This window comes from Girardinichthys multiradiatus, chromosome 5, assembly GCF_021462225.1.
Source record: "Girardinichthys multiradiatus isolate DD_20200921_A chromosome 5, DD_fGirMul_XY1, whole genome shotgun sequence".
In the NCBI taxonomy this organism is placed as follows: Eukaryota; Metazoa; Chordata; class Actinopteri; order Cyprinodontiformes; family Goodeidae; genus Girardinichthys; species Girardinichthys multiradiatus.
Window position 1 is genome coordinate 23,036,455 of NC_061798.1, and position 27,918 is coordinate 23,064,372.

The 27,918-nt window shown below is 42.6% G+C and overlaps 1 protein-coding gene across 6 annotated transcripts in view; it reads left to right on the forward strand.

Annotated features, from left to right (window-relative positions):
* ctnnd1 (catenin (cadherin-associated protein), delta 1) overlaps positions 1–27,918 on the forward strand; it is a 43,296-nt gene that overhangs the window by 10,742 nt on the left and 4,636 nt on the right. For 5 of the 6 annotated variants that reach the window (XM_047366690.1, XM_047366692.1, XM_047366694.1 and 2 more), the window contains 19 exons: positions 4,223–4,297; positions 4,631–4,753; positions 7,972–8,252; positions 8,414–8,504; positions 8,700–8,890; positions 8,989–9,238; positions 9,893–9,964; positions 13,821–13,971; positions 15,521–15,722; positions 18,057–18,174; positions 18,367–18,523; positions 19,644–19,661; positions 19,927–19,992; positions 20,154–20,281; positions 24,277–24,427; positions 24,520–24,715; positions 24,842–25,035; positions 25,654–25,701; positions 27,510–27,592. In XM_047366690.1, the coding sequence (XP_047222646.1) occupies positions 4,223–4,297; positions 4,631–4,753; positions 7,972–8,252; positions 8,414–8,504; positions 8,700–8,890; positions 8,989–9,238; positions 9,893–9,964; positions 13,821–13,971; positions 15,521–15,722; positions 18,057–18,174; positions 18,367–18,523; positions 19,644–19,661; positions 19,927–19,992; positions 20,154–20,281; positions 24,277–24,427; positions 24,520–24,715; positions 24,842–25,035; positions 25,654–25,701; positions 27,510–27,592 (2,595 nt within the window). The remainder of the gene's footprint in view (positions 1–4,222; positions 4,298–4,630; positions 4,754–7,971; positions 8,253–8,413; positions 8,505–8,699; positions 8,891–8,988; positions 9,239–9,892; positions 9,965–13,820; positions 13,972–15,520; positions 15,723–18,056; positions 18,175–18,366; positions 18,524–19,643; positions 19,662–19,926; positions 19,993–20,153; positions 20,282–24,276; positions 24,428–24,519; positions 24,716–24,841; positions 25,036–25,653; positions 25,702–27,509; positions 27,593–27,918) is intronic. The other variant, XM_047366691.1, reaches the window with a different exon arrangement.

Consider the following 27,918-nt stretch of genomic DNA (forward strand, 5'->3'; position numbering starts at 1 on the left):
TTGTCACACACTATGTGAGTCGGTTACTTCGCTCAGAACCTGGTCCAACTACCCGCATTGCTGCCACAAAGGCGCTCGATAATTCTTTCACTTTCTGATTGAGGCCATTAGTGAACTGGAAGAGTTTAGCACACTTTCTCAACCTCTGAGAACTCTTGCATTGCGTTCACCAGTCACTCATTCACCTTAACTAGCTGCTCTTACATGAAGACGCACCTGTATCAGAAAACATCTCCGTTTCAGCTAAATCTGAGCCATATGGCGCTGTTGTAAATGCAGATTGTTAAACCGTGAGCAGTGTTTCCCCTACGAATGGAACATTAACAGAATATATCATTTTTCTGTGTTTAGTTTTACAGCAATAAAACAGTTGATTGCTTTAATCAATTTAACATAGCAATCAATAGAAACATAGCACAGTTTAAAAAAACATATCAACAAATATTGAAACGTCTATCAGTTATCTGCAAAGTGAGCAGCTTTTGTTACTGCAGTGCATCTTCCCAGGCTTCTGAAGGAACATTTCTAGAGCGTCTGTGTATGGAAACTGGGAGACATCTGGTCCGTTTATTGAAAGTCGCCTGCTGGCGATAAGATGGTCTCCCTCTAGGCTGTTGCTGATGTTTGTCTTCATTTGCAAATACATTAAGGTTAGGCTTTGAAAGCGATAGCTAATGGCTCCAAGTAATGGTAGCTTAAGATGGCATATACCATTGTGAGTATTAATTACCATTTTCACAGTGGAAAAGTCCCTCACACAGTTGACACTGCTAATTGGTTTATATACAGGTCCTTCTCAAAATATTAGCATATTGTGATAAAGTTCATTATTTTCCATAATGTCATGATGAAAATTTAACATTCATATATTTTAGATTCATTGCACACTAACTGAAATATTTCAGGTCTTTTATTGTCTTAATACGGATGATTTTGGCATACAGCTCATGAAAACCCAAAATTCCTATCTCACAAAATTAGCATATTTCATCTGACCAATAAAAGAAAAGTGTTTTTAATACAAAAAACGTCAACCTTCAAATAATCATGTACAGTTATGCACTCAATACTTGGTCAGGAATCCTTTTGCAGAAATGACTGCTTCAATGCGGCGTGGCATGGAGGCAATCAGCCTGTGGCACTGCTGAGGTCTTATGGAGGCCCAGGATGCTTCGATAGCGGCCTTTAGCTCATCCAGAGTGTTGGGTCTTGAGTCTCTCAACGTTCTCTTCACAATATCCCACAGATTATTTATGGGGTTCAGGTCAGGAGAGTTGGCAGGCCAATTGAGCACAGTGATACCATGGTCAGTAAACCATTTACCAGTGGTTTTGGCACTGTGAGCAGGTGCCAGGTCGTGCTGAAAAATGAAATCTTCATCTCCATAAAGCTTTTCAGCAGATGGAAGCATGAAGTGCTCCAGAATCTCCTGATAGCTAGCTGCATTGACCCTGCCCTTGATAAAACACAGTGGACCAACACCAGCAGCTGACACGGCACCCCAGACCATCACTGACTGTGGGTACTTGACACTGGACTTCTGGCATTTTGGCATTTCCTTCTCCCCAGTCTTCCTCCAGACTCTGGCACCTTGATTTCTGAATGACATGCAGAATTTGCTTTCATCCGAGAAAAGTAGTTTGGACCACTGAGCAACAGTCCAGTGCTGCTTCTCTGTAGCCCAGGTCAGGCGCTTCTGCCGCTGTTTCTGGTTCAAAAGTGGCTTGACCTGGGGAATGCGGCACCTTTAGCCCATTTCCTGCACACGCCTGTGCACGGTGGCTCTGGATGTTTCTACTCCAGACTCAGTCCACTGCTTCCGCAGGTCCCCCAAGGTCTGGAATCGGCCCTTCTCCACAATCTTCCTCAGGGTCCGGTCACCTCTTCTCGTTGTGCAGCGTTTTCTGCCACACTTTTTCCTTCCCACAGACTTCCCACTGAGGTGCCTTGATACAGCACTCTGGGAACAGCCTATTTGTTCAGAAATTTCTTTCTGTGTCTTACTCTCTTGCTTGAGGGTGTCAATAGTGGCCTTCTGGACAGCAGTCAGGTCGGCAGTCTTACCCATGATTGGGGTTTTGAGTGATAAACCAGGTTGGGAGTTTTAAAGGCCTCAGGAATCTTTTGCAGGTGTTTAGAGTTAACTCGTTGATTCAGATGATTAGGTTCATAGCTCGTTTAGAGACCCTTTTAATTATATGCTAATTTTGTGAGATAAGAATTTTGGGTTTTCATGAGCTGTTTGCCAAAATCATCCGTATTAAGACAATAAAAGACCTGAAATATTTCAGTTAGTGTGCAATGAATCTAAAATATATGAATGTTAAATTTTCATCATTACATTATGGAAAATAATGAACTTTATCACAATATGCTAATATTTTGAGAAGGACCAGTATGTATTTACGTCCTTGTTTGCCAAGATCAGTTTTGTACATCCAGGGAGAGTATTTCCCCTCTGACTGCCAAGTCGGGTCAAACCTGTCACCCGGTGATGTTGCTTTTTGCTACCTGTAAGGGGTGGGGCCAGAGCACTGTTTAGTTGGTTGAATGGGGAGTAGCAGAGTTATGGCTGCTACTTGCAGGAGAGTGAGTGCTGTAATCCTCTCAAACCCTGACAGCGTTTGAAAAATGCTGATAATTTAGCTTGTTTTGCAGGTGCTTTCTGGCGCGCTCTGTGTCTACTGGTTGGGAGTGTGTTCACTGGTGTGCGTGCACGACTCGCGCCAGAGTCCCACCCGACGTAAGACACACAGAGAGCACAACGTTGTAGTGGCAGAAATGATAGTGTTGTCAAAATAACAGGAGCATTTTGTTTGTTTCCTAAAAGGAGAATGTATAGACCTGAGTTGAATAGGAAAGGGAGTGTGTGCAGGTCAGGAAGATCTCCTGTGCTGCTCCTGTCACTGCTCTGTGTGTGTGTTTGTGTGTGTGTGTGTGTGTGTTACCTTGCCTGAAGGCTTCAGCATTCCTCTGCCACTCTTCCAAGGCAACACAACACGATATCAGTCTTTACTGACAGGTATCCACATGTCTACACCTGCCCAGCTCCTTCACTTCTACGTGCCTGTGGCCTAATCTGCCTTGTATTTATGTGTGTAGTTAAGGCATCATTGTCATCTGTTTTCAGCTTTCCAGCCAATGGTATCTTATTTGTGTTTTTTTAACTTTAAAAAATAATAAATCACATTTTTAAATGGGTATTAAGGACAAAAGTGTGCTGTCGGTTATTGTTCTTTGTTTCATCAGTGACTAATTTTCCATTTTTCATCTATTCGTACCACCATCAGAGTTCATCTTTTTTAAAGATCATTATCCACAATGCCCTTCAAAAGTATTCATTCCTCTTGAAGTTTTTTCATATCTTGTTTCTTTACAACCACAATCTTCAATGTTTCTTACTAGGATTTTATGTGATGGAGCAGAATCCTGTCCGAGGCTTCAGAAGATTTCAAATTCAGGCGGAGTTTTACCTTCAAGCAGGACAACGTCCCTAGTCACACAGCCAGAGCTATAACGGATTGGTTTAGATCAAAGCATATTCATGTGTTGAAAAGGCCCAGTCAAAGCCCAGACCGAAATCCAATTCAGAATATGTTCAAATGTGCAAAGCTGGTAGAGGAACACCACCCAAAGATTTTCGGCTGTAACGGCATTTAGAGGTGGTTCCACAAAGTATTTACCCAGGATGGCTGAATATTGATGCAGGTCAGCTTTAAATTTTTTATTTGTAACAAAAAAATAAAAACATAAAACAGTTAAAATCCATTTATTTTCCTACCATCTAAAAACACGCAGTACTTTGTTTGGATTGGAAATCCCAATAAAATACTCCTCAGAAGGATAACGGATAACAAATTTGTTAGCAAATCACTGTATGTTTGGGTCACATGACTATTGTTTTTCACAAATGGGGCATTTGTTTGGGTTTCGCTCTGTTAATTTCACAACATTGCTTCTTTTTTTTTTTTTATGCCACTTTAAAGTATCTTGAGCTTCACTAAGCAAATGTGGCTGAAATAAAATGCAGTCTAAGTCTCTCCTTGCGCTTTTATGTCTCTGTTCCTCCCCGGTTTGCATGAAAACGGGCAGCCGCTCAGCTGTGTCACAGAAATGCAGTGTTTGGCTAAAAATACACATTTACCTCTAATTTCCTGGGGTTTTTTTTTATTTGTGTGAGGGAATGCCCTCATGTTCAATTTTCTTTTTTGTCTTTTAACAGAACGGCCGCATTGCTTGTGATGCAGACCTAGAGAGGCTGACGTTGAACGAGGGTTACATCAACGGGACGCATCATGTGAGAATCTCTGCATGGCTCACTTCAGACCTCTGCATAGAGCTGAAGATGGCAAACATTGCATTACTTTTTTTGTCAGTTGATTACTTTATTGGCTTTGGCAGAAGCACATGTTGTAGATTTTAAACATAAGTTCTACAATAGAGAAATTACGATATGATTTTAACACACTGGAGACCTCATTTTCTGAACAGTTTCAGTTTCACCAAATACAATAAGTCACATTATAATGTTAAAAAATTATATGAAATATACTCTTTGTATTCTCATAACCTGAAACGTTGGGACTAAATTTAACATCTGTGCCAAAACATTGTTTACATGTCCATGCAGTTCAGGATGGAGCCTGGTCAGATGGTGCATGAGACCTTCACAGTGGAGGAACCTCAGGAGGCGCCCCCTGTTATCTCTGTGGAGATGAGCGACGATGGGACCACAAAGCGCACAGAAACCACAGTACGAACTAAATGAGATGCCAAAATGATGTGCCAGCAGAGTGTGTTGTTTTAAAGTTCAAGTGCAACTCAATAAATTAGAATTTTATGACAAAGTTCATTTATTTCAGTAACACTAGATGAAACACAGTATATAGGTTAATTTAACACAGACTGATGTTTTCTAGCATTTATTTCTGTGAATTTGTCACTCGCAGCTAATAAAAACATGACACTTAAGATAAGAATATTACATCAGACAAAATAAAATCAAAAAGTTCAGAGACAGGGACTTAATGAAAAGTATGTTTAATACCTGCTTAAAGGTTATTTTCAAAAGCTTTTTTTAATCTAGCAAATGGGAACACCTATTCTAATTTATTGAGATGTACCTGTATATCATTTTGTTTTGTTTCTGTTGTAGTTAAATTTAGACAGGATTTTTATGTCGTTTTGAAATGTTTAAGAATGTATTTTCCAGTTTACTTAAAGTAATTATTGTTCAGAATTTTCTGATTAAGTTCGGTAAGGAAACGCAAACAGAACCGACTTGAAGCAGGATCATCCGTACCTCTTGAACCTTTTCACATTGCAACAACAAGCTTACAGGTCCTTCTCAAAATATTAGCATATTGTGATAAAGTTCATTATTTTCCATAATGTCATGATGAAAATTTAACATTCATATATTTTAGATTCATTGCACAGTAACTGAAATATTTCAGGTCTTTTATTGTCTTAATACGGATGATTTTGGCATACAGCTCATGAAAACCCAAAATTCCTATCTCACAAAATTAGCATATCATTAAAAGGGTCTCTAAACGAGCTATGAACCTAATCATCTGAATCAACAAGTTAACTCTAAACACCTGCAAAAGATTCCTGAGGCCTTTAAAACTCCCAGCCTGGTTCATCACTCAAAACCCCAATCATGGGTAAGACTGCCGACCTGACTGCTGTCCAGAAGGCCACTATTGACACCCTCAAGCAAGAAGGTAAGACACAGAAAGAAATTTCTGAACGAATAGGCTGTTCCCAGAGTGCTGTATCAAGGCACCTCAGTGGGAAGTCTGTGGGAAGGAAAAAGTGTGGCAGAAAACGCTGCACAACGAGAAGAGGTGACCGGACCCTGAGGAAGATTGTGGAGAAGGGCCGATTCCAGACCTTGGGGGACCTGCGGAAGCAGTGGACTGAGTCTGGAGTAGAAACATCCAGAGCCACCGTGCACAGGCGTGTGCAGGAAATGGGCTACAGGTGCCGCATTCCCCAGGTCAAGCCACTTTTGAACCAGAAACAGCGGCAGAAGCACCTGACCTGGGCTACAGAGAAGCAGCACTGGACTGTTGCTCAGTGGTCCAAAGTACTTTTTTCGGATGAAAGCAAATTCTGCATGTCATTCGGAAATCAAGGTGCCAGAGTCTGGAGGAAGACTGGGGAGAAGGAAATGCCAAAATGCCAGAAGTCCAGTGTCAAGTACCCACAGTCAGTGATGGTCTGGGGTGCCGTGTCAGCTGCTGGTGTTGGTCCACTGTGTTTTATTAAGGGCAGGGTCAATGCAGCTAGCTATCAGGAGATTTTGGAGCACTTCATGCTTCCATCTGCTGAAAAGCTTTATGGAGATGAAGATTTCATTTTTCAGCACGACCTGGCACCTGTTCACAGTGCCAAAACCACTGGTAAATGGTTTACTGACCATGGTATCACTGTGCTCAATTGGCCTGCCAACTCTCCTGACCTGAACCCCATAGAGAATCTGTGGGACATTGTGAAGAGAACGTTGAGAGACTCAAGACCCAACACTCTGGATGAGCTAAAGGCCGCTATCGAAGCATCCTGGGCCTCCATAAGACCTCAGCAGTGCCACAGGCTGATTGCCTCCATGCCACGCCGCATTGAAGCAGTTATTTCTGCAAAAGGATTCCCGACCAAGTATTGAGTGCATAACTGTACATGATTATTTGAAGGTTGACGTTTTTTGTATTAAAAACACTTTTTTTTTATTGGTCGGATGAAATATGCTAATTTTGTGAGATAGGAATTTTGGGTTTTCATGAGCTGTATGCCAAAATCATCCGTATTAAGACAATAAAAGACCTGAAATATTTCAGTTAGTGTGCAATGAATCTAAAATATATGAATGTTAAATTTTCATCATGACATTATGGAAAATAATGAACTTTATCACAATATGCTAATATTTTGAGAAGGACCTGTATGTTTTATGATTAACACAAAGTACTTTTCTAATTGTGAGCTGGGAATGAAAGGATACATGGTTTTCAATTTGTTTGTTACTTAAAAATTCAAAACAGTGTAGTGTGCCTTAGTACTTGTGCTTTTTTACTCTGATTTCCTTAAATAAAACCCAGACAATCCACTTCCTTGAAAAGTCACCCAATTAGTAACTCAGTCTACCTGGATGTAATTTAACCTCTGACCAAGCAACGCAGCAGACAGGTCAGACAGAAAGTTGTGGAGAAGTTTACAGCAAGTTGAGGTTATAAAGCGATATCCCAAGCTTGGAACATCTCACAGAGCTATGTTCGGTCCATCCAAAAATCAAGAATGGCATAATGTGAATCTACCAAAACGTGGCCCACCACACAACCTCACAGGCCAGGCAAGGAGAGCATTAATTAGAGAAGCAGCTAATTCTGGAGGAGCTGCAGAGATGCTAAGCTTGCGTGGGAAAATCTGTCATCGTAATAAGTGATGAGTGGTGAGAAAAAGGCTTTGAAAGAAAACCTTAAGAGTTCCTGATTACAATTTGCCACAAGCCCTGTAGGAGACACAGCAAACATAAAAGAAGGTGCTGTGGTCTGATGACCAAAATGGAACCTTTTGGCCAACATGCAAAACACTATTTGTGGTAGAAAGCAACACTGCCTGTTACCCTGAACACAACGCCCCCATGGTGAAACACGGCAGCGGCAGCATTATGCTGTGGGAATGCTTTTCATCAGCAGATACAGAGCAGCTGGTCAGAGTTGATGGAAAGATTAATGGCACGAAGCACAGAGCAATCCGTTATAAAATGTGAGAAGGTTTAAAGGTAAATACTGTTGCAAGGCAATGTGTGTTAATGAAACAGTAAAGCACTGAGAGGTGCTGAAGTAATGCAAAGGTTTACTAATGCCATTGTCAAGCCAGTGCAACACTGAGCTTTGGTGGCCTTTTCTGTGTAATTTACGTTCATGGCGATCATAAATACTTCATGCTCGCTTTTTTCCCTTCTAGGTGAAAAAAGTAGTAAAGACCACCACTACTCGCACGGTCATCCCATCTGTGTCGGACACTCTGTCTGTGGATGGAGGCGGTTCTGTTGTCGGAGGATACACCCCGCCCATGATGTACAGGCACGGGCCGGGAGGCGCGGTGCCCATGGAGTACCCCACCCACACTGTGCCCCGCAATTACCACTACGGACCTACAGGGGGCTACGACGACTACCGTGGAGGACCTCCGTCTGAGACATACCCAAGCCTTAGCAGGGGTGTTCGGATGGACGATCGCTACAGGTAACGTGTTTTTGCTAAAATCTGAATTGCTCGTTCACGGATGCAGCCGTTATATTTTGATCTTGACGCATTCAAATGGTTAAATACATTTTGGTTTAAATTTCTCTCCCTTGTTTCCCGTTTAACCACCACCTCTTTTTTTTTTTTTTTCTTCATATCAGACCGGTCCATCCAGATGGTTACAGAACTCTGGATCCCAACTACAGAGCCCACAACAGGAACCAGTTGGACCCATATGCTGCCCAGCCACAAGTCTGTTCAACAATCATTGCATCATTTGCTTTAGGGTTTTAACCAAATGTCACTCTGGCATGTTGCTCTTTCAGGTTTCACATGCTACATTAATAGTTATGATGTGCTTGCCAACTAATGTGTGCCAAAGTTTACTGGAATAACTAGTCTGCAGCCACTGTTATACTTAATCCCACTTCTTTGGTCTCCTCACAGGTTGGGCGACTGGGAAGTGCAATGGAGCTATCTGCCATTCCTCGGTTCGTCCCAGAGCCCTACGGGCTGGAGGATGATCAGCGCAGCATCGGCTACGATGAGCCGGACTACGGCATGGCACATCCATTGCACTACAGCACTGTGCCTCGTAACCACGCTTTCCAGCATGGCCCCCCGCCACGCAGGACTGGGTGAGTATGTTTATAGGTTGGTCTGAAGCAGGAAAAAATCTGGTTTCTCCCATTTTCTCTGTCATAGCTTTAACAACAAGCTTATTCGTCCTCTGCAGGAGTTATGAAGGTGCTTTAGATGGTGACCTTAGTGGTGGGGATCTTTACTATTTTGCTGGAGGGGCTCCACTGGCCCAGGGGGAGAGGGGAAGCGTGGCTTCGCTGGACACTCTAAGGAAAGGACCACCCACTGGTGGATGGCGTCAGCCAGAGCTATCAGAGGTCATCGCCATGCTTAACTACAGACTGGACCCAGTCAGGAGCAATGCAGCGGCGTACCTGCAGCATCTCACCTTCAGGAACGACGCAGTAAGATGTCTTCTCATTTAAAACTTGCGTGAGGTGCTACATGCAGCAATGTTTAATGCTTAAAATTATTATTGAAGCATTTTAAAAAGGCAGATAGTTACTCACAATGAGTCTATGGAAAAATCTAGACACTGGATCAGCTCATCTGTCTGATCAGAACTGTAAAAAAAACAAAAAACTGACTTGTTTTAGATTTATTGGTGTTTCTACAGTTTAACACCAAACCTTGTGAGCACTCTGTCCGATCTCCGGTTTTGTTACACTTAGACATGCTGATGTTGAGCCTTGCTGATCTTGATTTTTATAAACCATAACACAAGTTGATATATGTAGCTCTTTATCTTGACCCTGAGATTGCCTTAAGATACAACTTGTACTGAAAAACTAACTGGGAATCTTGTTCACTCTGTAACAGCCTCCACAGAGCGAGTGTTGTCACTGTGATCTTATAGCACTTAGCTATGATTTGTTCACTAATTAATAAAAGTTTTTTTTATCCAGAGCTCGAGCTTCGTGCCTTATCGTGGTTTTATTTCTGTTGCCCCTTTTCACCAAATTGTTGCACTTATGTGCCTTAACGTCCTCCAAGTGGTGGAAACTTGAACCATGATTAAAAACTCACACATAAGTAACATGAATCCATTTGATTTGCAGGTGAAGTCTAAAGTCCGCCGTCTGAAGGGCATTCCTGCCCTGGTGTCTATGCTGGAGAACCCTAACAGAGAGGTCAGTGTGGCATTTTCTTCTCATGGTCTCTGTTCTTTATGTCTGAGCTAAGTGGAGCCAAAATGGATGCCTAAAAGGCTTTCATTACGCTGATTTTACTCTTCAAAATGAATGTCGCAAAATATTTATAATGTCTTAGGTGGTCTGTTTATTTGGTGTTTTTCATATACTGAAGAAAATATGTCGGGGGGGGGGGGGTCTGCAAGTGGCAGAGGGAACGTGAATTTTTTTGTTTCATGAGGAACAAATGTCTCAGTATAAATGTGTTTAAACATATGCCTACTTGCAAAGTTCTGCTAATGTACTCGTACTTGTCGTCTTCCGCTTTATCCGGGACCGGGTCGCGGGGGCAGCAGACTCAGCCGAGACGCCCAGACGTCCCTCTCTCCAGACACCTCCTCCAGTTCCTCCAGGGGGAGCCCAAGGCGTTCCCAGGCCAGCCGAGAGACATAGTCCCTCCAGCGTGTCCTGGGTCGTCCCCTGGGCCTCCTCCCGGTGGGACGTGCCTGGAACACCTCCCGAGGAAGGCGTCCAGGAGTCATCCGGTATAGATGCCCGAGCCACCTCAACTGGCTCCTCACGATGTGGAGGAGCAGTGGCTCTACTTCGAGCCTCTCCCGGATGGCCGAGCTCCTCACCCTATCTCTAAGGGAGTGCCCGGCCACCCTACGGAGGAAGCTCATTTCAGCCGCTTGTATCCGGGATCTCGTTCTTTCGGTCATGACCCAAAGTTCATGGCCATAGGTGAGGGTAGGAACGTAGACCGACCAGTAAATTGAGAGCTTTGCTTTTCGGCTCAGCTCTCTCTTCACCACAACTGACTGGCACAGTGCCCCCATTACTGTGGCAGCCGCACCGATCTGTCTGTCGATCTCTCGCCCCATTTTTCCCTCACTCGTGAACAAGACCCCGAGATTACTTAAACTCCTCGACTTGAGGCAGGATCTCCCCACCTGAAGAGGACAAGCCACCCTTTTCCGGTCGAGTACCATGGCCTCGGACTTGGAGGAGCTGATCCTCATCCCAGCCGCTTCACACTCGGCAGCGAACTGCACCAGTGCATGCTGTAGGTCTTGGCTAGAGGGGGCCAGCAGGACCACGTCATCTGCAAAAAGAAGAGACGAAATCCTCTGGTCCCCAAACCAGACCCCTTCCAGCCCTTGGCTGCGTCTAGAAATCCTGTCCATAAAAGTTATGAACAGGACCGGTGACAAAGGGCAGCCCTGCCAGAGTCCAACATGCACCGGGAACAGGTCCGACTTAGTGCCGGCAATGCGGACCAAACTCCTGCTCCGCTCGTACAGGGACCGGATGGCCCCTAATAAAGGGCCCCCGATTCCATACTCCTGGAGCACCCCCACAGGGCATCACGAGGGACACAGTTGAATGCTTTCTCCAGGTCCACAAAACACATGTGGACAGGTTGGGCAAACTCCCATGAACCCTCGAGTACCCTGTAGAGCTGGTCCAGTGTTCCACGGCCAAGACGAAAACATCACTGCTCTTCCTGAAGCCGAGGTTCGACTATTGGCCACACTCTCCTCTCCAATACCCTGGCGTAGGTCTTACCGGGGAGGCTGAGGAGTGTGATCCCCCTGTAGTTGGAACACACCATCTGGTCACCCTTCTTATGAAGGGGGACCACCACCCCAGTCTGCCAATCCAAAGGCACTGTCCCCGACCGCCACGCAATGTTGAAGAGACGTGTCAACCATGACAGCCCCACAACATCCAAAGACTTGAGGTTCTCAGGGCAGATTTCATCCAACCCTGAAGCCTTGCCACCGCAAAGCTTTTTAACCACCTCAGTGACTCCAGCCTGGGTGATGAAAGAGTCCAACCCCGAGTCCCCAGCCTCTGTTTCCACCAGGGAATTTGTGATGGCAGGATTGAGGAGATCCTCGAAGTACTCCTTCCACCGCCTGATAATGACCCCAGTCGAGGTCAGCAGTTCCCCATCCCCACTGTAAACAGTGTTGGCGAAGCACTGCTTCCCCCTCCTGAGGCGCCGGACGGTTTGCCAGAATCGCTTCGGGCCAACCGGTAGTCCTTCTCCATGGCCTCACCAAACTCCTCCCAGGTCCACGTTTTTGCCTCTGCCACCGCCGGGGCCGCGGCACACCTGGCCTCACGGTACCTATCAGCTGCCTCTGGAGTCCCACAAGCCAACCACAGCCGATGGAACTCCTTCTTCAGCTTGACACCATCCCTTACTGCCGGTGTCCACCACCGGGTTCTGGGATTGCCGCCGCGACAGGCACCGCAGACCTTACGGCTGCAGCTACGGGCAGCAGCATCGACAATAGATGTGGAGAACATGGTCCACTCGGTCTCTATGTCTCCAACATCCCTCGGAATCTGGTCAAAGCTCTCCCGGAGGTGAGAGTTGAATACATCCCCGGCCGAGGGCTCCGCCAGGCGTTCCCAGCAGACCCTCACTATGCGCTTGGGCCTGCCAAGTCTGTCCGGCTTTCTCCTCCCCCAGCTGATCCAACTCACAACCAGGTGATGATCAGTGGACAGCTCAGCCCCTCACTTCAACCGAGTGTCCAAAACATGCGGCCAAAGGTCTGATGATACGACAACAAAGTCGATCATTGACCTCCTGCCTAGGGTGTCCTGGTGCCAAGTGCACTGATGGACACCCTTATGTTTGAACATGGTGTTCGTTATGGACAATCCGTGACTAGCACAGAAGTCCAATAACAAAACACCACTCGGATTCAGATCGGGGAGGCCATTCCTCCCGATCACGCCTCTCCTGGTGTCACTGTCGTTTCCCACGTGGGCGTTGGAAGTCCCCCAGCAGAATAATGGAGTCCCCAGGAAGGGCACTATCCAGCACCCCCGACAGGGACGCCAAGAAGGCCGGGTACTCCGCACTACTACTCGGCCCGTAGGCTGAAATGATAGTCAGAGACCTCTCCCCAACCCGAAGGCGCAGGGATGCGACCCTCTCATCCACTGGGGTAAACCCCAACACGAGACAGCTGAGCTGGGGGGCAACAAGCAAACCCACCCCAGCCCGCCTCCTCTCCCCGTGGGCCACTCCAGAGTAGAAGAGAATCCAGCTCCTCTTGAGGAGATGGGTTCCAGAGCCCACGCTATGCGTTGAGGCGAGCCCGACTATTTCTAGTCTATCTCTCGACCTCTCGCACCAGCTCAGGTTCCTACCTCCCCAGCGAGGTGACATTCCACGTCCCTAGAGCCAGCCTAAGCATCCGGGCATCAGGCCGCCGAGGTCTCCACCTTCGTCCACCGCCCAATCCTCTTTGCACCGGTCCCTCACGGTTCCCCCTGCAGGTGGTGGGCCCACTGGGGGATGGTCTCGCGTCTCTCGTTCAGGCTTGGCCCGGCTGGGTCCCGCGAGGAGCAACCCAGCTACCAGGCGCTCTCCGACGAGTCCCGACCCCGGCTCCGACGTACCGGGCGACGTCACGTGCCTCAATTTTGTAGTCATCATGAGGGGTTCTTGAATGTTTGTTTGTTTGTTTGTTTAAATGAACCTCGGGGTACTGTACAGTTCGTCTCCAAAACAAAGAATATGAGGTCTGATAACCTTGTAATCAGGTTTGTTTTTGGGAAATTGATGAAATTGTGTCCATATTAGCTGTGTGTGGCAGGAGCTGTAGCAGCTCTAACCAAAGGTGCACTGGTATGGACCAATGGGGGTTCATAAGCCCACATTTCTGTGCAGCTAAAGTGAGAAAGAAGCATATTGTTCAGTATAACTCTAGGTTACTACATTCTGGTTCCTTCAGTTGTGAGAAATTGTTGATGGAAAATAAATGTTTACTTGGTGTGACACTGAGTAATCACTAATAACTCATAAAGCTGTCCCGGGTCTGTGTAACAGGTTCACTATGCAGCGTGTGGAGCACTAAAGAACATTTCTTTTGGCAAAGATGCAGACAATAAAATTGCCATCAAGAATTGCGATGGAGTTCCTGCGCTGATCCGGCTGCTGAGGAAGACGCGCGATCAGGACCTCACAGACATCATCACAGGTCGGACATGGATGCATAGAGAAGCACTGCGAGAACAGCTTCATGTGTTTTGAACATCTGGGCTGTGCTGTTGTCTCGGTTTCTTTAATCATTTATTCATTTTTGAAGCTGGTTTGCAATGCGCACTAAAGCTTTAAGTTTGCTAGATCAATTATCGATGGAAAGCAGAACAAGACAGCAATATTTCCCCGACACCCCTGGCAGCCAATCAGATTCTCCTCTTTCTGAAATTTGAGCATGATTTTGCAGTTTTACTTTATACCCGGGGATTTAAAAGCTTTTTGCAGAAAACATAATGCATTTCAAGCCCATCGAATCCATTATGTTCTTCTCACAACTTCCTTACGTTATCAGTCTGATCAAATGACTGAGAAGTGTCTGTGATGACAAAAGGGTAAATGAACTGAACTTATATACCGCCTTTTCAGACATACAGACTGCTCAAAGCACTTTACAGTAGAGCCACATGCACCCAATCGCACCCCTTACACGCCTACACATCCATACACTGATGTGCAGATCGGTAGACGTCTTGTGTAAATTGACCAAAAGGTGAGGGGTGAAATCCCTTTTTTGAGATTCTGAACATGCTAAAGACAAGGAAACTTTTTAAGATAATACACACTTTATACACACTTTTCATTTTAAAATACGCAGTAGAAATTGTTGTTTCTCCGTAGGTTTTCCATTTGTTACAACATTCATTTAACAGATAATTTGCTACTGTAATTGACACATTTGAGTTAAAAACTGATTGACTCAGGAAACAGGTATGGAAAAACTGAAATCCTCATTCCCACTGAAACCCATCCTACATGTGAAAGTCATATTTAGTAAACATTTCAGTGGCCTAGAAAATCATCTTCTTCCTGTTTTTCTTCAGTTCTGGTTTTTAAGAGTGCTTATCTTAATGAAGTGACGGTGTGGTCGTGGTGTAAAATACTGTCATAATAGTTCCATGTAATGAGTTTTGTTTCCTGTTTATATTGGCTGCACGAGAGAAAACAATGAAACTCAGCAACTGATGCATAAATAGAGGCGACTGCGGCTCAGTAGGAAGAGTAGTCGTTCGATTCCAGCTTCCTCCTGCCATATGTCGATGTGCCCCTGGGCAAGGCACTTAACCTCAAGTTGCCTACTGATCTGCGTATCGGCGTATGAATGTGTGAGCGTTAGTGAGTTTGATTGGGTGAATGTGGCTCTAGTGTAAAGCGCTTTGAGCGGTCTGTATGTCTGGAAAGGCGCTATATAAGTTCAGTCCGTTTACCATTTTATTTACCATTTAAATAGTCTGACACATAAAATAGATATACAACCTATAATGGGAATGAAACAATGAAAATGTTTATTTATAAGTACTGAATTACTATTATAGTCTTAATAATGATATAGAAGTATATATTTGATATAATACAAAATAACGCATGAAATTCAGCTGTGAACCTTTCCTGCAGTTTTCAGATAATCTTGATTGTGGCTTTTCTGTTTCTCTGTAGGCTGAAGCTGGTCTTTGCAAACTTTAATCATGAAATTGTGTGTTTTTCTAAAGGGACTCTCTGGAACCTGTCGTCCCAGGACTCTGTGAAGATGGAGATTGTGGACCATGCGCTGCACGCTCTCTCTGACGAGGTCATGGTTACCCGTTCGGGCTGGGAGCGGGGGAGCAACGGTGCTGGAGGTGGCGAGGAAGACTGCAAGCCCAGGCATCTCGAGTGGGAGATTGCGCTCACTAATACAGCGGGCTGTCTGAGGTACGGAGGAAGGAAAGGGAGGAATGCAGGCAGCTTCGGAGAGCAGATCAAAGCTGTTGCTTATGGAGGGAAGGCCTGATTTTTTTCAGGAAAAGAATGGGGAAGTAAAATCGGATTTGATAAAAGGATGTGTGAGGGAGAACGGAAGAAAGATCAAGTTAACAGAGCAGAGGAGAAGAATGTGGTTGGAATGCAAATATTTTACATGCTTTTATTGATTAAACCATGCTGCTCTTTAAGAAATGTTATACTTCACCACAAGCATAGAGTAATTATGTAGTAATAGCTGATTTGTCCGCAGCATTTGATCTTAGTGTGTTAGATCTCTTTGCATTTTGTTGCCTTACAACCACAAACATCCATACATTTCATAGGAATTTATTTAACAGACACACAAAATTCAATCTCCGTATAAATACATCTGTTCTGTGAAGGGCCACACCGGCCTCTAGATGTTTGAAGCTGGTGGAGACGTATGCTTAAGACGTGCTGCTGTAGTTGCATCGAAAGCTGATTCTGCAAAATATTAACTAAGGAGACCTGAGTAATTCCACTTCAGCATTACGTGCTTCTGTGGTTATTCCATAATATTCTAATAGAAGCTGAACAATATTAGCCATCATAGACTTGCTGTATTTTCACTTAAGAAGTGGCCTGCCACATCTTAAACAAATCAGAAAAGCAGGAAGAAAGGAATTTTAAGTTGCTCCAGTAATGAGCAACTTAGTGTGGCATTGACTTACATACTGTAAACGGTATTTGCAGACCACTGGTTCCGTTGTCAGTGGATTCTCTTCAACAATTTGGTCAATTAGTGTTCTTCTGCTTCAGGGGAAAAGTTTGTGTAAATAAGTTTTATCCTAGAGTTTAAAAGTCTTGGTATTTGATGAAAATTTCTGCTCAGCATCAAGTAAGATCTTACTGTCAGCACGATGCTTCAGAATGAATTAAGGATTAATACGAGGCATTGATGGTTTCAAGCGTTCCAAGCCGGCTGTCATTTTGGGTTTATGTACAGGGATGAAAGCTGTTTGATGCTGGTTGCTCAGGTCTGCACACAGCAGATGGCAGCTGGTTTATTTACCCAGCTCTTACTAATGTAGAGAGATATGTCAGAATGTTAAAGAAGCAGAAGAGCTAACAATGATTAAGCTTTTCCATAAGTTCTGCAAAATATTTCTGCTTTTTATTTCACGCTCAATAAAAAAGATGAGTAAAGTAGCTCCACATCTTCAGAACCAGCGAGTCTTCACCGGTCCAGATTTCATTTAATTTCTCTAGGATCAAATCCTTCCTTATGTAGTTTCAATGCACTTCCTGACCTGTACATACTAGTGAAATCGGTACCCCCTGTGGTTGAAGGGAAAGTGTCCTTGTGTTGTAGGAGAGGGTGTGTCTGTGGCTGGGAAAAACAAGCCAAGTACAAAAGGCTCCCACCAAAAGGCAGCACTTTCTCCTTTATCCTGCTCCCTTTACATTCCTCGACTAACTCCGCCTCGACATGGCCCCCACCCCGCGGCAACCACCACCACACACACACACCCATATCCTTGTACTGCTATCCTTATAAGGACTTTGCATTTACTTCCATTCACTTTTCTTTCAATTTTTATAACACAACTCTGACCGTAACCTAAACACAATTCAACCATTAGTCCTAAACCTGACTACTAACCCAAGAACAGCATGCAAAAAAGTGAGTACCAGGAAAATGACCCCTCCCTGCTGGTATGATGGTCTTCTGCTGGCAACACACACACACACACACACACACTCTCTTGTTTTGCTATATGTAGTGAGGACCATGTGTTGACTCCCATTGATTTTCAGTCATTTTCAACCCTTTCTATGCCCTAACCCTGACAATAGCCCTAAACCTAACTATTACCAGTGCATGCCTAACCCTAACCTTAACCTAAAGTCAATTCACACCTTAGTCCTAAACCTAACTGTTAGCGAAATAGGTCGTGAAGACCAGCAAAATGTCCTCACTTTGGTACAAACGGTCCTCAATTTGATGGTGAAATCGGGAAAATGGTTCTCACTGTGATGCCAAGACAGGAACACACACACACACACACACACGTAGTGAAGTTTGGTCCCTAAGTAAGAATGAGCCAGAGATGTAACCAGACCTTATCAGACTGTACTCTCTTTGTGAAACTGAAGATTTAAAGGGAGTTTCATTCAAACAACTCTTGGGGGCGTGTTGAGACCTTACTGTATTTGCTGCCGTTCTTATTTTGTGACCAAAACTGTCTTTTTTTTCCTCCTGCTTTTCTGAATTGCCTCATTCATTTGGTGACCAGTACTTGTTTTACTGTTTGTTCGAAGAAATGTGAGTTCAGAGCGAAAGGAAGCGCGGAGGAAACTGAGAGAGTGCACTGGATTGGTCGATTCCGTCATGTACATCGTCCAGTCCCAGATTAACTGTAAAGAGGTGGACAATAAGGTATGTGGAGGGCTGACTGAGTTTATTGGGAGTCTTTTAAGAGCAATTTTTGTTTAATTTGGGTGTTCAAATCTCAACATGTGTTGCATTATTTGTAGATAAAACAATGCATTTTCAAATAGACAACCGGTGCATCTTGCAATTTAAAACATTTTTTACACCTGCACTTTGTTTTTCTCTTCATCTCCACAGTTGACTGAGAACTGCGTTTGCCTGCTGAGGAACTTGTCTTATCATGTCCACATCGAAGTCCCAGGCGCTGAGCGCTACCAGGAGACCACACCCAACAGCCAGGGCTCCGCTTCCTTCAGTCAGAGAACCCGCCGCTTCAGCTCCCGCAGGGGCAAAGGTCAGTGTCACAGAGCAGGATGGAGCCCTGTGGCATGTTTGTTCGTTCAGTTTCAGCAGCCTTTAGGATGATATCACAGACTACACATTCCAACTCGACTGATACCAAAACACACACAACCTAAACAAATAAAACCAGTTGATACCTCAGGAATGTCAACAATCTCCTCTCAGAAAGAGCTTGCATGTTTGTGTGTGTTTTTTTTATTTTTTTTATAAAAAAAGCCTAATTTTTGTGGCTTGGGAGTACTTTAAACTTGATAATTTGGCTGATGTGGCAAGAAGTTTGTGCAACAATGGTATAAAATCTTAACAGTAGAGTTATATCTCAATTTTAGCGAAATTAATGTAATAATTTAATATTGTTGTGTAGTTCTTCAAAAAGCTGTTAGTTATTCCTGTGTATAAATATAGTAAACATATTATGTATTTTGTTAAAAAAAAAGACATTTTTCATAGAGAGCAAATATTCTTTTTGTTAAATTAAAACTCAGCTGTTATGAACATAATATTTTATAATATTCTAGCAAGACTTGACAAAGAATAGCAGAGCTGTGCTATTTGTATCTAAAGGTTTGTCTGATTCAGCATGTAGTGCGCATCTTGTTTCCACTGAGGATCTTTGCATGACCAGGAGTTTGTTGAAGCGTCAGGCTGATGTTAGCTTGTGATTTCACCACTAGTTGATGTTTTTATTCATTTAACGTCTTATGGTTCCAGTTCATCATGTGTGGACACATTTTACAAGAAGAGATTATTTCCTGCGTCTGATGTGTTTTGCTTTGAATATTGTAATTATTAATGTGGAGCGTTAGACGTCCTCTTTTAGTAAGGTGGACAATACAGTGGGATTATGAAATGTTAGTTTTTCTATAAATGTTTGTTATTATTTAGATTTTTATAAACATACATCTGACATGTCACCTGCTGGCTCTGTTTGGTGGCAGCGAGGCTGTTGGGATATAAGTACATGTCATCTGGGTGGCGGAGTAATGGCTCTTTCCCATTTAATGCTTTCTCTTCCTTTTTTTCTGCCGCTCTTTTTTCCTCTTCCCGTCTGTTTTGTTCTCTTTTTCTCGTCTCCGTTCCTCTCTGCCCTTTCCTTTCTGACTCTCCTACAGATGAGTGGTTTTCCAAAGGTAAGCTTCCTTTACCTCTGTGTCACTGCACTGAGCTTCTTGCTGATCTTGTATGAGTGGAAGCTGTGGTCGGCAGGCTGATCAAGTGTGGGTCATTAAAACAAACATGCACGCCTGCTTGTACCTTAGTTTGAGTTTTCTTTGTGTTTGCACACATCTAGCTCAACTAGTACAGATGTAACAACGACAGAGAATATCAAGTGTCTCATATTAAGATGTTTTGCCGCATTTCTTCAGATTTAATGTTGGGGTTTGCTGTTCCTAGGTAAGAAAAATGATGACGCAAATGCAGATAAAATACAAATTCCAGTGAGGACCACACCTGCTAAAGGTAAGCATAGACTGTTGAGGCAATTTCTGACTATGTCTTATTTAAAAGGAAACACATTTGCTCAACTAACTCACCTCTCCATACTGTCTTTTTTTCTTACCATCTTCTGCTCATCTCCTGGGGTTGTTGCATGCTTCCTCCTGTATCCACCAATCCTGCAGGCTATGAGCTGTTGTTCCAGCCAGAGGTGGTCCGCATCTACACATCGCTGCTAAAGGAGTCCAGAAACCCCACTGTGCTGGAAGCCTCAGCTGGAGCCATTCAGAACCTATGTGCTGGACGCTGGACTGTAAGAGCTACCTTTCATCATCATCCTGTTCTGTTTTACTGCACAAGAACTCCCAATGTGACTGTACAATATTATAAGAACAGGACATTGTGATATTACTAAATGTTGACATGAAGATAAGCACAGATTTTCCTCATTGCTATTTTTCTTTCCCACCGTCAATGTTTCCAGCTCCATCCCTGAGCTTTCTGGTCTTGGTCGCTAAAGATGCCTTTGACCATGTGACCCACCTGCAACATTTTATTTTAGCCTGGACATCAATTGTCTGCATTTCTAACTGAAATGTTTATGTAACGTACGTCCCTTGGCACTTAGAAAGTCCTCCTGCTGCAGGTCACTGACCTGAGAACGCTCTGTCTCTATATAAGATCCCACTACAACAGTAAAAACGATGAATTACAGCTAATACAGCAGTAATATCACATTACTTTCAGTGGAGGGCACAGCTAACCAAAATGTTGCAGTCGCTAACCAGTACTCTGCTAACTAAAATGTTAGCTTTGCTAACGCTAAAATACTAAGCTGATATAAAAAAAAAAAAATTGTGACAGCGAATCCTAGCTGCTATCCGCTATGACGAATGTAACTCAGGGTTGCCAGATTTGACAGTTTCCAGCCCAAACACAACAGTTGTTTTGTCTTGTGTACACATAATAAGCCAACAGCATGCTTGATGGACTCTTCAAGACATGCTCCCTACAGAAAGGAGCAAACTTGGGAATTCTGTTAATGGACTTAAAGTTGGCGAGACTTAATTTAGCAGAAGCTAAACGAAATCGCTGGCAGAAGCTAACAGTTTCCAAAGTTAGCTTCCAAAGCTAATCTGCTATACGAAATATTAGTTCCCCTATTTGCTGTTAGCGGATTAGCAGAACTGTATCCACCGCTGATTACTTTCATAGTGGCTATAGTTTAAAAGCTGAGTAGTGTAACAAACTTTAAATGAATTTTAATGATGCGGCTTTGTTTATCTGCTCAGGGCAGAGGAAAGGAGACCTCCCAGCAGGGCCGGTTCTAGGCATGCATATATGAGGGGGCAGGCAGAAATGTGAAGGGGGCATCATCATGGGTACACATTATGCGCATGTTTATTGTTGTTGTTGATTAGTGTTTTCTTTATGAGATTGGGGTAAACTGTGTTGTACTGTGCAATTTGCCAGACTGCACTGGTTTCCTCCCAGTTGGGCTTCTTTTGAACATGTTGGAAAAAAATAGCTTTGGGCGGGTTGTTAAAATTTGGAATGTTTTTAGTAATTATTAATATCAAAATAGTTGTCATTGGTGGCAGAAAAGTAAAAACCTGCACATCTCAAAATGTTGTCTTTTCACTCATTAATAGCTCGTTTATTTTGAAAAAGAGAATCTGTTGAACATGACTTCATCAATCAGTGATGGTCATTGGTTAGTCAACTGTCACTGTGATATTATATTGGTCAATTGTAAACGCCCAAAACGCTGTTAAACATTCATCTAATACACACTGAGGTGCAGGCCTCACTTTGTTAAGATTTGACTTGATGTTGAGAAACAGTTTCATGCTGAAGAGGAAAATACAAAAGATATCCAGAAAGCTAAAACCACACCAGAACATGCACAGACATTTTTGGAGGCAGGTGCTTAAGCCAAAAAAAGGGCATCCATTGGCAAATTTATTTATAAAATTAAAATAACAAAAACAGGATATATTTATGCTTATATAGCCTCCCTTTTCTTGGAATAATGCTGCAAAATTTGTAAATGAAATAAATCAATGTTCTGCCATGCATTGTAATCAAAAGAAGACACTGAATCAGCTGAGAAAACGGTGTACATTTGTTTTCTGACAGAGTTGAAACATTACACTAATAATAAATTAATAAACAATTACCAATACTAATATAACTCACCACACTTTCATGTTGCTCAACTTAAGATCTGCTTTTCATTTCAAATCACAAACCTACTTTAAGTAGTTAAAGTTAACATTAGCTCTATTATTATGCTAATAAAATCAGACTTCTAAGCAACATTTTCCTATTTATTTATCATTTTGTGTTTGCTGCTTTCTGTCATTGAACATTATATTCAGCCTTCGACATATAATGTTAATGTAATGTTAACTACCTAGAAAAATGATTCCTCAACTGTTGTAGCAGAAATGCTTGCATGAAAAGAGCTCCTTGAGTTAAAGTGACTTGTACCTACACAGAACAGAGTTTGGTGCTTTATTGTGAGAGTTAGGCTGTTAGACATTCAGTAAAAGGGTTGTGGTCATCCTTTTTCTTTTCTTCTTCGGACTTTACCATCAAAGTAATTAAGTGAAATGAGTGAAAAGGTCTAATTTGTCGGTTTGGTTGTACATCTCTCTCTCGGTCTCTTTATTAAACCTGACAAACACCTGTCAACAGCTGGATTTTATGAGTATTAAACATGTAGGCAATGTGTTACACAGTCCTGCATGGATGCTGATTGGAAGAAAATGCAAGCGTTTTTCAGCAGGTGTGGCGACAAAATGCCCCCCTCTCCGGCCCTTTATCTAAAGAAACTTTGGGCTAAAAGCCACGAAATGTCCGCTGGCTGGTGGCTTTCCAGTCTGCTAGATTGTATACAGTCATTCAAATGTAGGTTTCTTTCATTTATTGTTTTAAATCTTTTCTTGTTTCCAAACGGGTTTTAGTTTCTGTATTTTATCTCCGATCTCACATGTAGACTCATTTAGTGACAACGTTTTTTTTACTCGACATCTTTTTGAAAACGTTCAAGCCTGTGGGATGATGACGGGTGAAAATCTTGTCTGAACATATAGGACTTATTCTCCTTTTTTAATCATGTTTGTAATTGCAGGTCACAATATTACATTCCTGCATTCAGCCCATCAGACAGTTAGAGTTGAGCTAACGATTGTTTTTCTGCTGCCTAATGTTGGAAATAAAGAGACAATATAAAAGGAGCACTATGAACTGGACTTCCTGTGGTCTGAAAACGATTTTGGGATATTATGTTTAAGGGGGCACATCCAGTCTTGTATTGCAGTGACGTACTGTTGGAAAGAAATGGGATTTATGGGTCTGTAATAAATGTTGCAATCTTCCAAATAATTGACACCAAAGCATTCTGCTTTCTTACTCTGAATATAAAAAGCTGTCACTGTGTAGCAGTAAATGATCCCCATAAATTCTTTATACGTTCCTTTCAAGCAGCCAGATGTTCTTGTAGTTTTGGTAAATGGTCTTCAGCACTATGTTTTCAGGCTTTCCAATTGTCTTTTGTTTCCTTTTTAGTTTTAATTTGGACTTAAAAGGCTTTTCACTTATTTTCAGACCATTTTCACAGAAATGTGTTTTGTTTGAAAAGCTACTTTACTTTGACTCATGAATCATGAGACATAAAAGGCTCCTAAACTCCAATTTGTTTCTGGCTGCCTGTTACCAAAAAAAACACCAACATTTTTTTTTATTTTTTTTTTGTTGCATCAGCTGTAGCTGTTTTATTTTTACATCAGAGACTTTTTTTGCCTTTCACTTCTGCTCTATTCCAATTTCACACAGCGTACACAGCATGATATGCTGCCAAAGAGAAAAAATATGTGAAAAGCATAATCCTGAGAAAATGTTTGAAAGACTTTCAGGAGGCTGCAGAACAGATTACAATAAAGTCTAATTGAGAGTAAAGTAATATTTAAACTTTAGCATAGGATGACCCTGTTGTATTCTGTGTGTGACTGTCTGCAAATGCATTGCGTTTCAAAACAACTCGACATATCCTTCTAGTCTTATTTGTTGTTTGTGGATTTAATTGTGGAAGGACAAAAAAAATCAATCCTTTGCCCTCTAAATGGAAAGTTTTCACCAAACCTCAAGCAATGATTTGTTTGTCAGCATCATTAGGAAAACACTGGACATAAATGGTGATTGTGTCTTTCATATATTTTTCATCAAGCTTTCAGATTAGACATGACTGACGGAGGAATCTTGTGACTCCTAGTTTACTGAAAAAGAATGTTCTGTCTGTTTTAGTATGGACAATACATCCGTGTCTTGACACGTACTGAGGGTGGTCTGCCTTTGCTGACCGAGCTGTTGGCGCACGGCAATGACCGAGTAGTCTACGCCATGTCTGGAGCACTCCGTAACCTGGCTATAGATGGACGCAACAAGGAACTGCTAGGTGAGCCGGGCTTTACAAAGACCGATCGTATCGCCACTGATGCTTACGATGTTCAGAGTGTTTAACGTTTGTTTACCTCTGCTTGTTGTTAGGTGAACATGCAATTCCTCACCTTGTGGCAAACCTGCCTGGTGGCGGACAGAGTCAGCCAGTGCGAGCGCTGACAGAAGATACAGTGGTGTCTATACTGAGCACGCTGCATGAAGTGTTGGGATCCAGCGTTGACGCCGCGAAAAGCCTCAGGGCCTCGCAGGGAATTGAGAGGCTGGTGCTCATTAACAAGGATAGGTAATGGTTAAATGTAATAATTATTGAATGTTTAATATTTGTCAAATTTTATTGCCCTTCAAAGTCTGCGGAATTGATTTGTTTTTATAATATGCAGCTTTTTTCTTTTTCTCATTTTATTAACAGTAACCGTTCAGACCGCGAGGTACGTGGAGCCGGACTGGTCCTGCAGAGTGTTTGGGGCTACAAAGAGCTCCGTCGGACTTTGGAGAAGGATGGCTGGAAAAAGACTGACTTCATGGTCAACTTAAATCCCCCCGTCAACAACGACAGGCCCAACGGAGGATTTGAGGACAGCACCTTGCCGCTCTTAGACAAAGGTTGGGAAGATGTTTTGCTTTCCTTCATACTTTCACTATACTCACACGTTAAAAACAAAGAACACACCACAGACTTCTGCAGATAACTGTGATTCTAGTTATACTTCTAAGGATTTATTTTTGATGGTAACACATGATTTGGGTTTGAATGAAATGTTGCAACTTTATGCTCCTATTCTAAAAGATAAAAAAAATGGCTTCTTTGTGGCTTTAAAGATGTTTATAGGTCATCCAAGAAGTTCCAAAGATCATAAATAAGGCTAACATGAACTGGATATATTTAGAAATCCTTGGTGTGTAAACATCTCTGCCTGAATCATGACGGAGCTTTGGGTCTGACCCTAGGGTTCTGGAGGTCCAAAGAGCACTTAGACCTAAACAAAACGGTGAACATATTACGCTAGCTTATTTAATAAATATCATGCATACTGCAACTGTTTGTAAATAAATCAAGTTAAATGCCTGTTTTTCTGTGATTGCTTGCAAAAACTATTATTATTATTATTTAATTCTGATTAGGGCCTTGTACAACCTTGGGCTGGCCCTAAATGACTGTTAATCTGATATGTTTAGAAAATAAACGTATTTACCCAGTTTTAATGTTATATTTTTACACAGGTGGGAAGAGTGAGCGAGAAACGATTCCATTGAATGAACTTGGACCAGGCAAGTGCAGAAAACATACAACTTCTAACAATGTGGGAGAGACGTCAGAGTTGTAGAGTACAGCAGAAACGCACGAATGAGGCAGCCTTTTTTCAAATATGTGTTTACTGATATTCAGTGAAGACGATGACCAAGTTGGATGAAATGAAATGATATGAATAGCCTTACATGCAAAAGCTGCTCTCATTTATTGCTTGTTTTTTCAGTACATTCCTGAGCAGTATGGTGTAACCAAAATTAACTTTCCAGTTAAAGATTCTCAGACCGTGCCACTCTCAGAACATGGACCAGACTGCTCTAAAACCCAAACTCATAGGTTACACTGAATTGGACTTTCCATTGCAACAAGCTTTAGGAAATGTTAATTTGCGTTGTCGTACAGTTTTAAGGGAACTAAACCCCATGTAAAAGCATAACTCCGTCCCCACGCAAATTAAGAAAATGTCACCAAAGCGGGGAGTGCCAAGAGACACTGAGGGGCAAGCGGGGGTGTGGTCAGGAGGACGAGGGAAATCTGACCTCTTGAAACATGGAGAGTGAGCAGAGCGACGCTGGTAGTTTCACCATAGATGGATTTTATGAGGTGGAGGATTTTTTACACCCCTCTTCACAGTTTAAGGGAGTCTTTGTGGAGCCCAGCGGGCCTGAGCCTCATCAGTTCGAGCCGCCGGCTCAAGGCGCTGACTAAGCGATGGCCGAAACCGGTGCTGCCGAGGCAGTGGAGGACAGAATGGGTTCTGTTTCTGAGGGATAAAGTGTTTTTGGCGGCATCAATACTGAACATTTTAAACATTTCCACTCTTTTTTTTTTTGCACAAACCTTAAATGCCATCCATTGGTGGAGTGTCTGAGTGCTGTGTCCAAATTCCAGGGCTGCATCCTTCGAAGATCTGGTCTATGTGACCGGCTGGCTGCAAAAACCACGAAGGCTGTTAGAACGACTGAATTTGAGCGGTCTAGCCTTCACCAGCTGGTCCCGCCCCTTACCTCAGTGTAACTTCTGCCGCCTAGCAACCATGACAGCTGTGAAGCTGTAAAAATTGGGGACTGAAGGTTAACCCCGCTGTCTCCACTGTTCAAAACAGCACATGGTTTCTGTTTACCCCTTTTATATATTCCTGATGGCTTGTAAGCTTGTTTTCTTTAAAATGTTCTTGTTTTGTTATCTTAATTTTACGCTCGCTCAATAATCAGCCATTTAAAACGTTTAAAATAACTTATGTTCCTAGATATGAAACAATAATACTAAATAAAGTATATTGATGATAATACAAGTTAATTTATTGGTAAAACTTTTAACAGCTTAAACACTAACATAATTACTTTCTGAACCAAATTTAAATCAATTTATTTCTAGAGCATAATAACAACTAAACCAAATATTAACATCAGATATATTCTGACTGAATTATATCTGTGTTTAACTTCCAGTCATTTGTGAAAACCAGCGGCAGCATGAAAACGATGGGCCACGAGACAGGCGTCCTCCTCTGGTCTTTCTGAATTTGAACGTTTTTTTAGTTTTTGTTTTGCTTATAATCTCTAAAACAATTCTGTCATTATGCTTGCGTTTATTTTACAAAAAATAGTCCCAACTGACTAAAAACAGGAAATGCTTTGTTGGGTTTAATCTCTGCGAGGAAATAAATATTTTTTGAATACAGTTTAAATGCATTACTTGTTTCAGCTGTATAGTACCCCTACACATCCTCCTCTAGATGTAGTGTTCATAGAAACCAGGGAGGTTTTACTGGGTTGTCCTATACATGTCTGTGTACCACATGATTTTAAATGTTTTCCCCCCACAGATGCATACTCCACACTGGATCAGAGAGGCAGAAAGAACACTCTGGATAACAATCTTGAACCTGCTAACCAAGATTCAGTACAGGTAGACAATGATCTCATGAGAACCCACCTGTTGCACAACCCTGCATGACTGCATCCCTAGTTAAAATAACTATCTTACTGCTAAAAAAAAATAAATCTCTGTAAAGTGCTTCCAGCACCTCTTTCCTAACCCCAATTATTAAGAAAATAGTCTTTATCTTGGCTTATGTGTAAATTGGGGTTTAGGACTGGGTCAAATAAAAGTCACAGCGCTTCTTCAGCTGCTTCTTGAGCTCCTCTGAAATATTTCCACTTACTTTAGAAGACGTAGCTGATCAGACAGAGCTCCCATAAAGCTAAATAATATACATATCAATGCATTTCTCT